We start from the raw sequence: 12,110 nt of genomic DNA, 5'->3' as shown, positions 1-12,110 counted from the left end.
GAGCCCTCGGATTTTTCCGGTAACATATGGAAAAGCGGAACATTCTGGGATCAAATCAGAAACTGGGACGGCTTCTGTAAATCTGGGACTGTCCCTGGAAAACAGGGAAACTTGGAGGGTCTGCACACACACGTGACAAAAGAACCTATGATGTTGTCTCTCTTATTCTCCTCCCCATTTATTTCGCCCTCTCTATCCTACCACAGTACCCCCAAATCCCAGTGGTGGTTGTTCTTGTCTCTTGAACCTTGACTACAGACTCAGGCTTCACGCAGGTACTAGTAACCAAACAGGTTTATTAAGCAAGGTGATATACAGCTTTTTGGCAGTGCTCTTTATACAAGCCTGCAGCAGATTCCTAACTCAAAGAAGATGGGGGGGGGGGAATCTGGAGGCTGGGCTGTACTTAAGGAAACAAAGCAGTGTTGATTCACTATGCCCAAATACAGTTAGGGATAGATAAGTCTGCCCACTAAGATAAGGCATTTGGGATGTGCGAATTAGGCAGGCTCCAATTCAAATGCAAACCAAATTGAATTTCTCCTCCGATCCCTAAGTACAACAACCTTTGTGTAGCTCTTGGGTAGATGCAGTATTAAATTGCCAAATGAAAAACAGTGTGTTTTTAAAAGCATACATTGTGCTTACTTTTTATACCTTGTTAATAATAAGAAATAGAGGCGGTCTCAAGGAGAAATAGGAGGTTGGGGGAATGAGACTCCCGACCAGCCTTCCTTTTTCATTTTCCTCATTCTCCAAAAAGGTGAGGACTACTTGGCTGTGCCTGCTTAATAAAATCTCTCTTCTGAGTCTGGGACTTCTGGGAGAGAAGGCTGGCTTGTCCGAGGAGGTTCAGGTATGGTTGGTTGGGCAGTAGAGGCTGACACTTCTGGCAGAGATGGGGAGGAAAGGACTTCAGATCCAGTGGGCTGGGGAGAGGCGGGGGATATTTGTAGGGCTGGCTGTGGAGAAGTAGGCAGATAAGATCTCCTGCCAGTCGGCTTGGGATCCTCCAGCAGTTTCTTCAGGTCAGGAAACCAAGAAAAGAAGTCATCCGGTGAGGGAGCCTCAGAATTTTCTGGTGTGCTAGAAAACGCTTTCAGCAAGGGCCCCAAGATTTTGGGCAGGTCGGTAAACAAAAAGGAATCCTCGTCGATTGGCTTCCCTTCTTCAGCTGCCTCCTCCTCTTCAGCTGCTCTCTTGGCAACCAGCCTGATGAAGTTAAGAGCCTCGTCGTCACTCGACATCATTTCCTCCGCCTCTTCCTCTTCTAGATCCTCAGCAGCTCTCTTGGCAATGAGACTGATAAAGTTAAGGGCATCATCGAGGTCAGTTGGGTCTACTACCCCTTCCAAAATGTTGGTTTCCGCTCGCCTGTTCTCCTTTGGGGACACTTCCACGTTACTCGCTCCCTCCTCGTTTTCGTCTTCTTTCATGGTGTCTTTTGGGGACTCGGTTGCGCCTACTTTGTCAAGTGAAACGGTCCCATCGTATTCCAGGGAGTCGTCACGTCCGGCCTCGTCATAATCCATTTTAGGCTCATTGGCATCAAGCTCGTTTTCATCCAGGGTCTCCTCCTTCTCAAGGGTACCGGCCACTGATGGATTAGCCACGCCGAGGGATACAGGAGCGCTTGTTGCAGCAGTGCTTCGAAGGCTCATACATGTCACACCTGGGAAGGGACCACAAAGGGGAGAGATTGTGAAACGGTGAGCCTATAAACTGAGTTACAGATAGGTAGCCGATAGGTAACTTAGTTGGTCTTTAAGGTGCTACTGGAAGGATTTTTTTTTGTTTTGCCTATAAACTGAGACACCCATGCCACATGCCCAACCCCAATTTGTACATTACGCAGGTTTTTTAGGGACATATGAGGAAACACCATTAGCCAAAGAACAAACAAGCAGTATACTCCCCAGAGATCTGCTCTGTACCACGTGATTTCTCTGAATATGCAGGTTCTTTTCCTCTTGCTTCATCCAAGGTGTTGCTCCTGTTGCTGCCTCAGGCAGCAGCCCACACACCAGTGACTCCCAAGGGATTGAGAGTTTAAGTGCAGGCCTCACCCTATTCGTATGGCAAAGGACAGGTGACAATGTTTCCTTATCCATCTATCTTCGTATCGGTCCTGTGATCAGGTGTTGTTCCCATTTAACTCCTAAACAGACTCCTGTGTTGCAATATAGACAAGCTGAACAAAATAACGCAACACGATGGCCAATAACAATGGCACTAAACACTATTTATAGACTTCATCAGCCAGACTTGTAAGAATTAATAAGAGAAGTATACAGTTCAATTTATTAACAAGCCAATCTTACATGTAAGTAAATATAAACACTGTAGAAAATATGCTCTGGATCAGTGGTCATATGATACTGAAGTTACAAGTCTGGCTGATGAAGAATTGATCAAGACTGGCTGATGAAGCATTGAACTAAAAAGATTGGTTATCCAAGAACTCTTTTCTGGTGCTATTTGGTGACAGATTATGTATTTATCGAACTTTTGAATTATTCCACCGCAACTGGTGAAGAAGATTTAGAGACTTTGGTTGCAATTTCTGATCATTTGTATTAGTCTATAAATAGTGTTTAGTGCCATTGTTATTGGCCCTTGTGTTGTGTTATTTTGTTCAGTTCCCATTTAACTGGCTGGACCACATACCATGTCAGGCCACTGGTCCATCTCAGGTGTTCTGATATGGGGCTTTCGTGGTCCTACCTGGAGATGCTAAGGGATGAAGCTGAGGCCGTCTGCATGCAAAGCAGATGTTCTACACTGAGCTATAGTCCTTCCAAAATAAAACAGGCCTGCAAGTCTTACATGCCCTTTCAGTAAATCTATGGCAGAGCTGGATTTGAATTGTGCTGTCTCTAAGTCCAAGCACAGTTATACTGTGCATGAGTCCTTCTCATTGGCTGATTTCTACATCCAGGAATATTTCGGGCTGTTTAGGAAAATAAACACGGTTAAAAGGAACTTCCCAGTATGCTAAATCAAGTTGCCGTTGGCATTGTTTCCTCTGAGTAACAGCACTGCATAATTCCTGTGAAGTGGCTCTTAAGTGTTTCGCAGGTAGAAAATCAACAGGTACAGTTGCCCCTCCTTGCCGGGAAAGCAACATCTGCTCAATATCTGCCTAAAATGTGGTGCGCTACTAGCAAAATCAGGCAGAAATTCAACCAGCTGAGAATTTCCCCATTACTCTCTCAGTGGTGAAGTTGAAGCTTAACCTGTTGGATTGGCCTGGCCCCAAGAGATTAAATTCACAGAAGCCCCTCCCAAAAATCAAGGTGACATCTGATTTATCTTTAAATGGTAAATGAGTTATTTGTTTATTTTACATACCACACTTTCCTAATAATACCACACCATATAAAACTACAGTACAATAATAACAAAATCATCAATAAATACTGGTTGGTAATACAAACGACCTGACTGAACAACACCATTTGTTGTTTATTAAAGCTTTTTTATTCGTAGTTTTATAACAAAAGACAAAACACACCCACCCACAAAACAGAACAAACCAAAATCCACAACTAAGAAATAGCAGTACTGTATAAACGAGCTTCTTTACATTAATATAGGTCTGCCATACGTCCGGGTTCTCTCCCAGACATGTACGGGATTTTCAATGAATCGGCAAAATTCCCGGGAAAACCCAGATGTATGACAAGTAGGGTAGTATACTTTTAAGAGCCATGTAAACAGAGGCAAGAATAATTTCTGCCAAACATCTACTATCAAGGAGTTACGCAGGGCAGCAGAGCTCGCCTCGGCAAAGACACAGTCCCCTCGTAAAGGCCAGCCAAACCTCTTATTTATTCAGGTCTTAATAGAAGGAAGCACAGCCGTCAATAATTTTAATTGTATGTCTCAAAACGATCCAGCCCCACCCTGAAACCAATTAAATTGTTTGTCACCTTCAGCACACCTTTGCTGGAATGCAGAATTCATAGCTGAGGGATGAAAGCTGCTATGGCTTTAGATAGAAGGATTGGGGGGACCTGGAGTCCTCCAGGTGCGGCTAGACTCCAACTCCCATCAGCCCTAGAGCCATCATGGCCAATGGTTAGCGATGATGAGAGTTTACTTGATTTGTCCACTGAAAATTTTCAATGAAATATAAATATGTATATTTTTAAGGGATGAGGAGGGTTTGAGAGCAACAGCACCTAGTTCTCTGCTCATGAACTACAACATGCAAGAAAATAAGACAATTCAGAATGGGAGGCTTGCTTTATTATTATTTAAAGAAAACTCCCCCTTTTTTTAATTCTTTAAAAAGATAATTTTGAAATGCTTATTGAATAAATTTATACCCCATCTTCCCTCGCAAAGGAGCCCAAGGCAGAAAACAGATGGTTAAGGAACCTAAATCCTGCCTTGCATTATACAACCATCTCATCCAAGCAAAAATTACGGTAGCATGTATTGAACCAGGTTGCAAGGGTTTAGGGAGCATGTGAGAATCAAGTTGCCCCAGAGACCCCTCTGCAATAACGATAGATTGATCAGCCTGCTTCAAGTCTGTGTCTGCTTCACGCGTGTTTCTTCAAAAGTCTGCTTCAATCAATTCCCACTGTAATCTCAAATTTTAAAATCTCCACAAAAATGCATTTTTAAAGATGTAATCAAAATTGTATGTTGATGTATATTTATTCGCAATACATGCATTTTTAAAAATATTTTTATCCCGAACTACCCATTTTAATGCGTTCCCATGCATTGCTTGAGCTGAGAACTGAACTGCGATATTCAGAGAACGGCAGAATCCAAAGGATAAGTACATACATTCCTATCCGTGCACGAGTTCCTGGAAGCGCAAGTCAAGTCGGTTTGCATCATAACACGAGGAAATCAAGTTTCTCAAGCCCTCTACCTTGAAATCACTCTCACAGAGTTCAAGCCGTACGTGCCTATTTCTCGCAAGGGTCAAGCTCTGACAACGGGAGTTCTGCCGTTCTGCAGAAACAGCCAAAATTCCACACAGTGTGGAATGACCAGCACTCTGCGATGTCATCCGAAAACGTCCCCTCCAATCCCTGGGGCCATTTTGAACTTGAAAGTACCTAAATCACTTTGGAGAAAATCTCTGTTCCAACCCCAGGCCTATACAGCGGTACCTCAAGTTAAGTACTTAATTCATTCCGGAGGTCCGTTCTTAACCTGAAACTGTTCTTAACCTGAAGCACCACTTTAGCTAATGGGGCCTCCTGCTGCCGCTGCGCCACCGGAGCATGAGTTCTGTTCTCATCCTGAAGCAAAGTTCTTAAACCAAGGTACTATTTCTGGGTTAGCGGAGTCTGTAACCTGAAGCGTATGTAACCTGAAGCGTATGTAACCCAAGGTACCACTGTATGTGAATCAAAGGTTACTCTGCTTAAACTAAGCTTTGATGTGCATCCCCCTACCTTTCAACATTGGGCCCAGGATGCCTTAAGGACAGCCCTCATTGGGCAAAAGATTCTTGCTTTGCAGGGGGTTGGACTAGATGGCCCCGTGGTCCCTTCCAACTCTACAATTCTAGGGCTAGGTCTATGCCTTTCCTACAAATGTCCTAAAGCGATGAGTTAGATCACCATTGGGGAACACTACTGCTGGTCTTCCATGGACCAGAAACACAACTCACGCAATAGGCCCAACTTTCTGGAACTCCTTCCCATGAAAAATCAGACAGGCGCTGTCCCTGCTAAGTTTCCGGCCTGGCTAGGTTAAACAGACTTTGTTTCAGGAGCCCTCTGCGCTACGAACATTGTTCTAATGTTTTCTATTTTCTGATGTTTTAAATTTTGTCTCTTTTATGGGTTTTTTTTGGGGGGGGTTGTAAGGGATATAGCTTTCTTAAATAAAAACATCAGTGGGCTGTTGTACTCTGCACACGCTTGACAAACCCTCACCGTGATCAACTCCTGCCTGGAAACCAATGTCTCCACTGTGGAAGGACGTGTGGATCCAGAATTGGCCTCCACAGTCACTTACGGACTCACTGTTAAGACCGTGTTTATGAAAGACAATCTTATTCGGCTACGAGTGATCGCCAAAGAAGAAGACACTCTCTGCAACAAGGGTTGTCATATTGTTGTTGTCGTCGTGTTCCTTTCTTAAGAAAATAATTAAATATATATATATATATATATTCCTTTTGGGGGAGAAATGATGAATAAGTGGATAAATTGGTGGAGACTTCTTCTTATGCTTTGAAAGGAAGCATTTTTAACAAAAGCACGATGAGGAGAGGCAAGGCTGAGCTAGTATTCATTTGCTAGTAGGCATGCTTGTCATTTCATAAGCAGCGTTCACCCTGTGGCTGAGGGCTGTGATTTGAGCTTTCTTCTGACGTTGCAAATCAGCCAGAAATAATGACATCCAAGGCAGGCACTCCTAAATCCCCATCGACTTCAAAGGAAAGGCTGCATATACATTCTTCGCTCTTTTAGCAAAGTTGGTTTTTTATTTGGCTGTTTTCTGTCTTAGTCTAGTTAGAAATTATAACCAGTCATTTTGGCATGTGATGGCTTAGCAAAGCAGATTGATTTTTATATAAGGATTATGGGTTGTACCCAACGTTAGCCATACTCCAGGCTTGATTATTGTAACTCACTCAACGTGGGGCTGCCCTTGAGACTGACCTAGAAACTCCAGCGGGTGCAGAATGCCACGGCGAGACTCCTTACGGGGTCCTCGCCGCAGGATCACATTCGCTGCACTGCTTCCTGGTGGATTACAGGATCAGGTTTAAGGTGCTGGTTTTAACCTTTAAAGCCCTATACGGCCTAGGACCCTCGTACCTACGGGACCGCCTCCCTACGGAGGACCTTATGGTCTTCAAATAAAAACATCTTGGAAATCCCGGGCCGCAGGAGGTTAGGCTGGCCTCAACCAGAGCCAGGGCTTTTTCGGCCGTGGCCCTGATCTGGTGGAAGGCTCTGCCACAAGAGACTAGAGCCCTGTGGGACTTGACATCTTTCCGCAGGGCCTGCAAGACAGAGCTGTTTCACCAGGCCTTTGGCCAAGGCACAATCTTGTTGTGGTCCCAGAATGATTCATATCAGAACTGCCACAACACAGAACTGTGGGAAGGATGGGTGAATGCCTTGCCGACCTGTCATCTCTCATCCCGGAGGACTGTCCCTCTCGCCCACATCACTGTTTAAATTCAAATTAAGGGCTTCTGATCATAACAGCAGCAGAGGAAACTGAACCGAGTTCAGTAAAACCATGGGCCAACGCTTACTTGGAATGTGTCAGAACCAGGGAGGCAGGAGCATTTCATTCTTCAGGAATCTTGATGTGAATGAACTTGATCTGCAACTCCCAGAGTAACATGAACATTGGAGCACAGACACAATTTGGACTTTTCCCTTCTATGCATTTTGCAGCACAGTTCTGGGCTTTTAGAATTGTGTACTGGCTGAGAAAATGCTTTCAAAAATACAGTGGAACCTCGGTTTTCGAACGTAATCCGTTCCGGAAGACCGTTCAACTTTCGAAAGGTTTGAAAACCGAGGTTCAATGGGCAACTGGCAAAATCCATTGGGGAAAGAATGGAAAAACACACAGTGGAAGCCGTTCTACAGTGGTACCTCGGGTTAAGTACTTAATTCATTCTGGAGGTCCGTTCTTAACCTAAAACTGTTCTTAACCTGAAGCACCACTTTAGCTAATGGGGCTTCCCGCTGCCGCCGCGCTGCCGGATCACAATTTCTGTTCTCAACCTGAAGCAAACTTCTTAACCCAAGGCAGTGGCGTAGCGTGGGGGGTGCAGGGGGGCCCGGCCGCACCGGGCGCAACACCTGGGGGTTAGGGTTAGGGGGCACAAATCCACGGCTTAGGGAGCGCAAATCCACGGCTTAGGGGGCACAAATTACTTGCCTTGCCCCAGGTGCTGACAACCCACGCTACGCCACTGACCCAAGGTACTATTTCTGGGTTTGCGGAGTCTGTAACCTGAAGCGTATGTAACCCGAGGTACCTCTGTACTTCTGAGGTGCGCTCAAAAATGGAAGTAATTATTTCCGGGTTTACGGCATTCAGGTTCCAAATCGTTCAGCTTCTGAGACACTAAAAAACCAAGGTTCCACTGTAGATATTTAAAATTAAATTTTTCAGACTGTAAAGGTAAAGGGACCACTGACCATTAGGTCCAGTCGTGTCCAACTCTGGAGTTGCGGTGCTCATCTTGCTTTGTTGGCCGAGGGAGCCAGCGTACAGCTTCCGGGTCATGTGGCCAGCATAACTAAGCCGCTTCTGGCGAACCAGAGCAGCATACGGAAACGCCGTTTACCTTCCCGCTGAAGCAGTACCTATTTATCTACTTGCACTTTGTCGTGCTTTCGAACTGCTAGGTTGGCAGGAGCAGGGACAGAGCAACGGGAGCTCAGCCCGTCGCGGGGATTGGAACCGCCGACCTTCTGACCGGTAAGTCCTAGGCTCTGTGGTTTAACCCACAGCGCTACCCGCGTTCCCTTCCAGACAGACTGTAGATTAATGCAAAAAGGGAAAGGGGTCCGAATGGACTAATGAATGAACACATACCCAACTAACACAGAGAGGAAACAGAATGATCCGTTGATCTTTATTGCATTTTTGTGAGTTTCCCACAAGCATCTGGTTGGTCACTGTGAGAACAGGATGCTGGCCTGACCTAGCTCTTATCCTTGATCACAACATAGGCTGAATGCCAGCGCCTGCGCATCCCACAGAGTGTTGGTTGAATAGCAGCACCTATGTACCAAATTTGTAGTGCTCGTAAAGACCCATAGCGAATGGTTCTTGATGGAGGATTTGATAGCGTTTGAACATGGGTTACTAACATCTTCGCAGGCATTAAACTCGTTAAATGTCTTCAGCTTGGCCACTCTCTTTCAAACCCGCCAACTTCAAAGGGGTAATTATGGGTTAGAACTAGAAATGGATGATACCTTGGGCACACTCGAGAAGCAATCTAGTTTCACCAGTCTAACAAACTCAGCTAGCACTTCTCCTTTTTGGGGACAGAAACTCTGCAGGCCCAGAGCCATGCATGATATGCCAACTCAGACACAGGTAGATATGGCCCCACAGCACTGGCCACATGATGCAACTTTTTTGCTGAAGCTAAGAAGGTTGGGGTTAGGACAGTGCCTGAGTAGGAGACCACTTGGGATCTCTTTATGTACCCGTCAACACGACTCTAACAAAAATCAGGATGCTTGTCTTTTGGTGCGGCGCTCTCGTGGGAGCCAGCACCACCTCACCCTATAATAATAATTTTATTATTTATACCCTGCCTATCTGGCTGGGTTTCCGCAGCCACTCTGGGCAGCTCCCAGCAGAACAGTAAAAACACAATAAAACACCAGACATGAAAAACTTCCCTAAGCAGGGCTGCCTTCAGGTGTCTTCTAAAAGTCAGATAGTTGTTTATTTCCTTGACATCTGAAGGTAGAGGGTTCCACAAGGAGGGCGCCACTACCGAAAAGGACGTACCGGGATCAAATTAGAAGTCAGGATGACTTCTGTAATTCCATGAATGTCCCGAGCATGGTTTGGAATTGCCCAAGAAAGATGTTAGAGGTTTTTTTAGGAAGAGTTTTTTTTTTAGGAAGGAGGAAGGTCCATTTTGGAGGGGTTCAGGTCAAAGTTGTTGGGGTTTTTTTAGAGGAGCCACAGTTGTTCAGCTTCTGTGGAGGAAGCCAATGATCTACCAGTGATCTACCGCGGACATCCAGTGAAATACTGATAGATCATGATCTACCTGTTGGACATGCCTGACCTAGATGAAGACAAGTACTTCTACTGCTCACTGATTTCCATCTAAAGGTTAATAAGCATATCTCTCTCTCTCTCTCTCTCTCTCTCTCTCTCTCTCTCTCTCTCTCTCTCATTTACATTGTTAAAATCCTTTTTCACCCATCTGGAATAGCTATGGATGAGTTACTTAAATCTATTTTACACAATTGGTCCTTTAAAATAAAACGTTTCTCTAACAAACAGGTATGCTGATTGCTTGCCTGGCCTCATGAAATATTAGCTACAATTCCTTCAGCATCTCTCCACACTGGGGGCCACACTGTTGAACTATAATTCCCCTTTACCCCTGACCATTGGGCCAGGCTGGCTGGAGCTGATGGGAATTGGGAGTCCAAAAAGATTTAGGGAGCACAGTTTAGACTCACCCCCTTGTTCTAAATTTGCAGGCAGTGGGGAATGAAGAACAGCATCAGCGTTTGAATCAACTCAGCATTCCCTCCAGCATCCTAACCTGCCGGGACACAGGACCATTTTTTCCTAACATAGTTCTAAAGCATTGTGGTGTCTAGTCATATATTTCAAACCAGCTACTAGGGTAACTCATAGACAGGCTCCATTTTTTCCCCAGCCCAATCAAAGTAAATCCTACTTCTTTCCAGAAGACAAAGCCATTGCAGGGCCCGACTTTGGTAATATGGCACTCTGAGCATCTCTGACCCCCCAAAAAAATTCACAATAATTGCTTTGGGTACTGTTGGTTTTTATGGAGATTCTCAGTAGATACCCATATAAATACAGTGGTGCCTTGGGTTACAGATACTTCAGGTTACATACGCCTCAGGTTACAGACTTTGCTAACCCAAAAATAGTACCTCGGGTTAAGAACTTTGCTTCAGGATGAGAACAGAAATCACTCATGGCGGCGTGGCGGAAGCAGGAGGCCCCATTAGCTAAAGTGGTGCTTCAGGTTAAGAACAGTTTCAGGTTAAGAACGGACCTCCAGAACGAATTAAGTACTTAACCTGAGGTACCACTGTATAGGATGATGATATACCCCCTCCGTTCAGTGCCTTGTATGGGGGAAATCGCTGCACTGCCCAAAATCCACCACTGGCCATTGTTACAGTATTGGGAGGCTGGTGGCAGGAGGAACCAAGGAACTGCTCAACACTGTTTCCTTGTGACATTACTGGCTGTAGCACCATCTTTTGCGTGACTTAAAGGGCCTTTTTCTCCCCCATCCCACCCCCAACCTGGCTGGATCCCACATCATCCTGGGAAGCAAAACAAACCAGAGGAACAATCTTTGTTGCTGGGAGCTAAAAGCAGTCAGAAAGCAGCTCTACTTTCTCCCATAATCTGTTACAGCAAAACCAAGAAAGGTAAAGGGACCCCTGACCATTAGGTCCAGTCGTGACCGACTCTGGGGTTGTGGTGCTCATCTCGCTTTATTGGCTGAGGGAGCCAGCGTACAGCTTCCGGGTCATGTGGCCAGCATGACTAAGGCGCTTCTGGCGAACCAGAGCAGCGCACGGAAACGCCGTTTACCTTCCCGCCGGAGCGGTACCTATTTTTCTACTTGCACTTTGGCGTGCTTTCGAACTGCTAGGTTGGCAGGAGCTGGGACCGAGCAACGGGAGCTCACCCCGTCCGGGGATTCGAACCGCCAACCTTCTGATCGGCAAGTCCTAGGCTCTGTTGTTTAACCCACAGCGCCACCCATGTCCCGGCAAGAAAGGGTCTTACGGCTCCTTAAAAGACTAACAACACGATCCTAACTGTGTCTACTCAGAAGGAAGTACTACTGAATCTCAGGTAAGTGGAGCTAGAATTGCAGCCCATTCAATTTCACAAGCTCCTACACACTGCAATGAATGTGCTAATGTTTAAGGAGCCACAAAACTCTTCATAGTCCTGTTTTATTATGTTCCTCCCCCACCCCACCCTTAGGACCACCCTGTCAGTTACCTACCTTGAAGAAGAAGAACCACTGCCAAGACGAAGGCAGATTTCACCTCCAGGGGCATCCTGCCCGAACTGAGCTTCATCCTTTCTGTTTTGGCAAGTTCAGGACCCCGCTTCGTAAGTCAGGACCGGCTCCGCGCAGAGAAAATTCCTCCAGACGCTCTCGAAAAGTGGGGGTGCCGCTTATATCCTTGCTAATGGGATGAAGGGCTGGGTTTCCCAGACTGCCAGGGCGTGGTGCCTTGCTATCACCTGCAAGGAAGCACCTTCCCTGGTGTTTCAACAGAGCAGACGCAATGTTTGGAGAGCATCCTCCTAAAGGGAATTTGGCAAGAGGCGACAGGAATGACGAAAGGAGCCCTGCCAATGGAATTGTTTGGGAATGGAATTATTGTGGCATG

The 12,110-nt window shown here is 45.8% G+C and overlaps 1 protein-coding gene across 1 annotated transcript; it reads right to left on the bottom strand.

The window, feature by feature from the left end:
• Positions 1 to 279: 279 nt before the first annotated feature.
• LOC309365049 (uncharacterized protein) lies at positions 280 to 11,885 on the bottom strand. Its single transcript, XM_081903173.1, has 2 exons — positions 11,717 to 11,885; positions 280 to 1,672 (listed from the first exon to the last, which is right to left on the bottom strand). The coding sequence occupies exons 1-2, from the start codon at positions 11,790 to 11,792 to the stop codon at positions 789 to 791; spliced, it is 960 nt and encodes a 319-aa protein (XP_081759299.1). The 5' UTR covers positions 11,793 to 11,885; the 3' UTR covers positions 280 to 788.
• Positions 11,886 to 12,110: the final 225 nt, after the last annotated feature.

The sequence above is a fragment of the Podarcis melisellensis genome (assembly GCF_964234715.1).
Source record: "Podarcis melisellensis genome assembly, chromosome: 2".
NCBI lineage: Eukaryota > Metazoa > Chordata > Lepidosauria > Squamata > Lacertidae > Podarcis > Podarcis melisellensis.
This window is presented reverse-complemented; position numbering and strand designations above follow the sequence as displayed.

What these genes read in the sequence shown, in the direction of transcription:
- LOC309365049 (XM_081903173.1), bottom strand. Translation starts at nt 11,792, where the DNA reads ATGAAGCTCAGTTCGGGCAGGATGCCCCTGGAGGTGAAATCTGCCTTC. An exon ending in AGTGGTTCTTCTTCTTCAAG is followed by an intron (nt 1,673 to 11,716) that starts GTAGGTAACTGA and finishes GTCCCTTCCCAG; the next exon opens with GTGTGACATGTATGAGCCTT.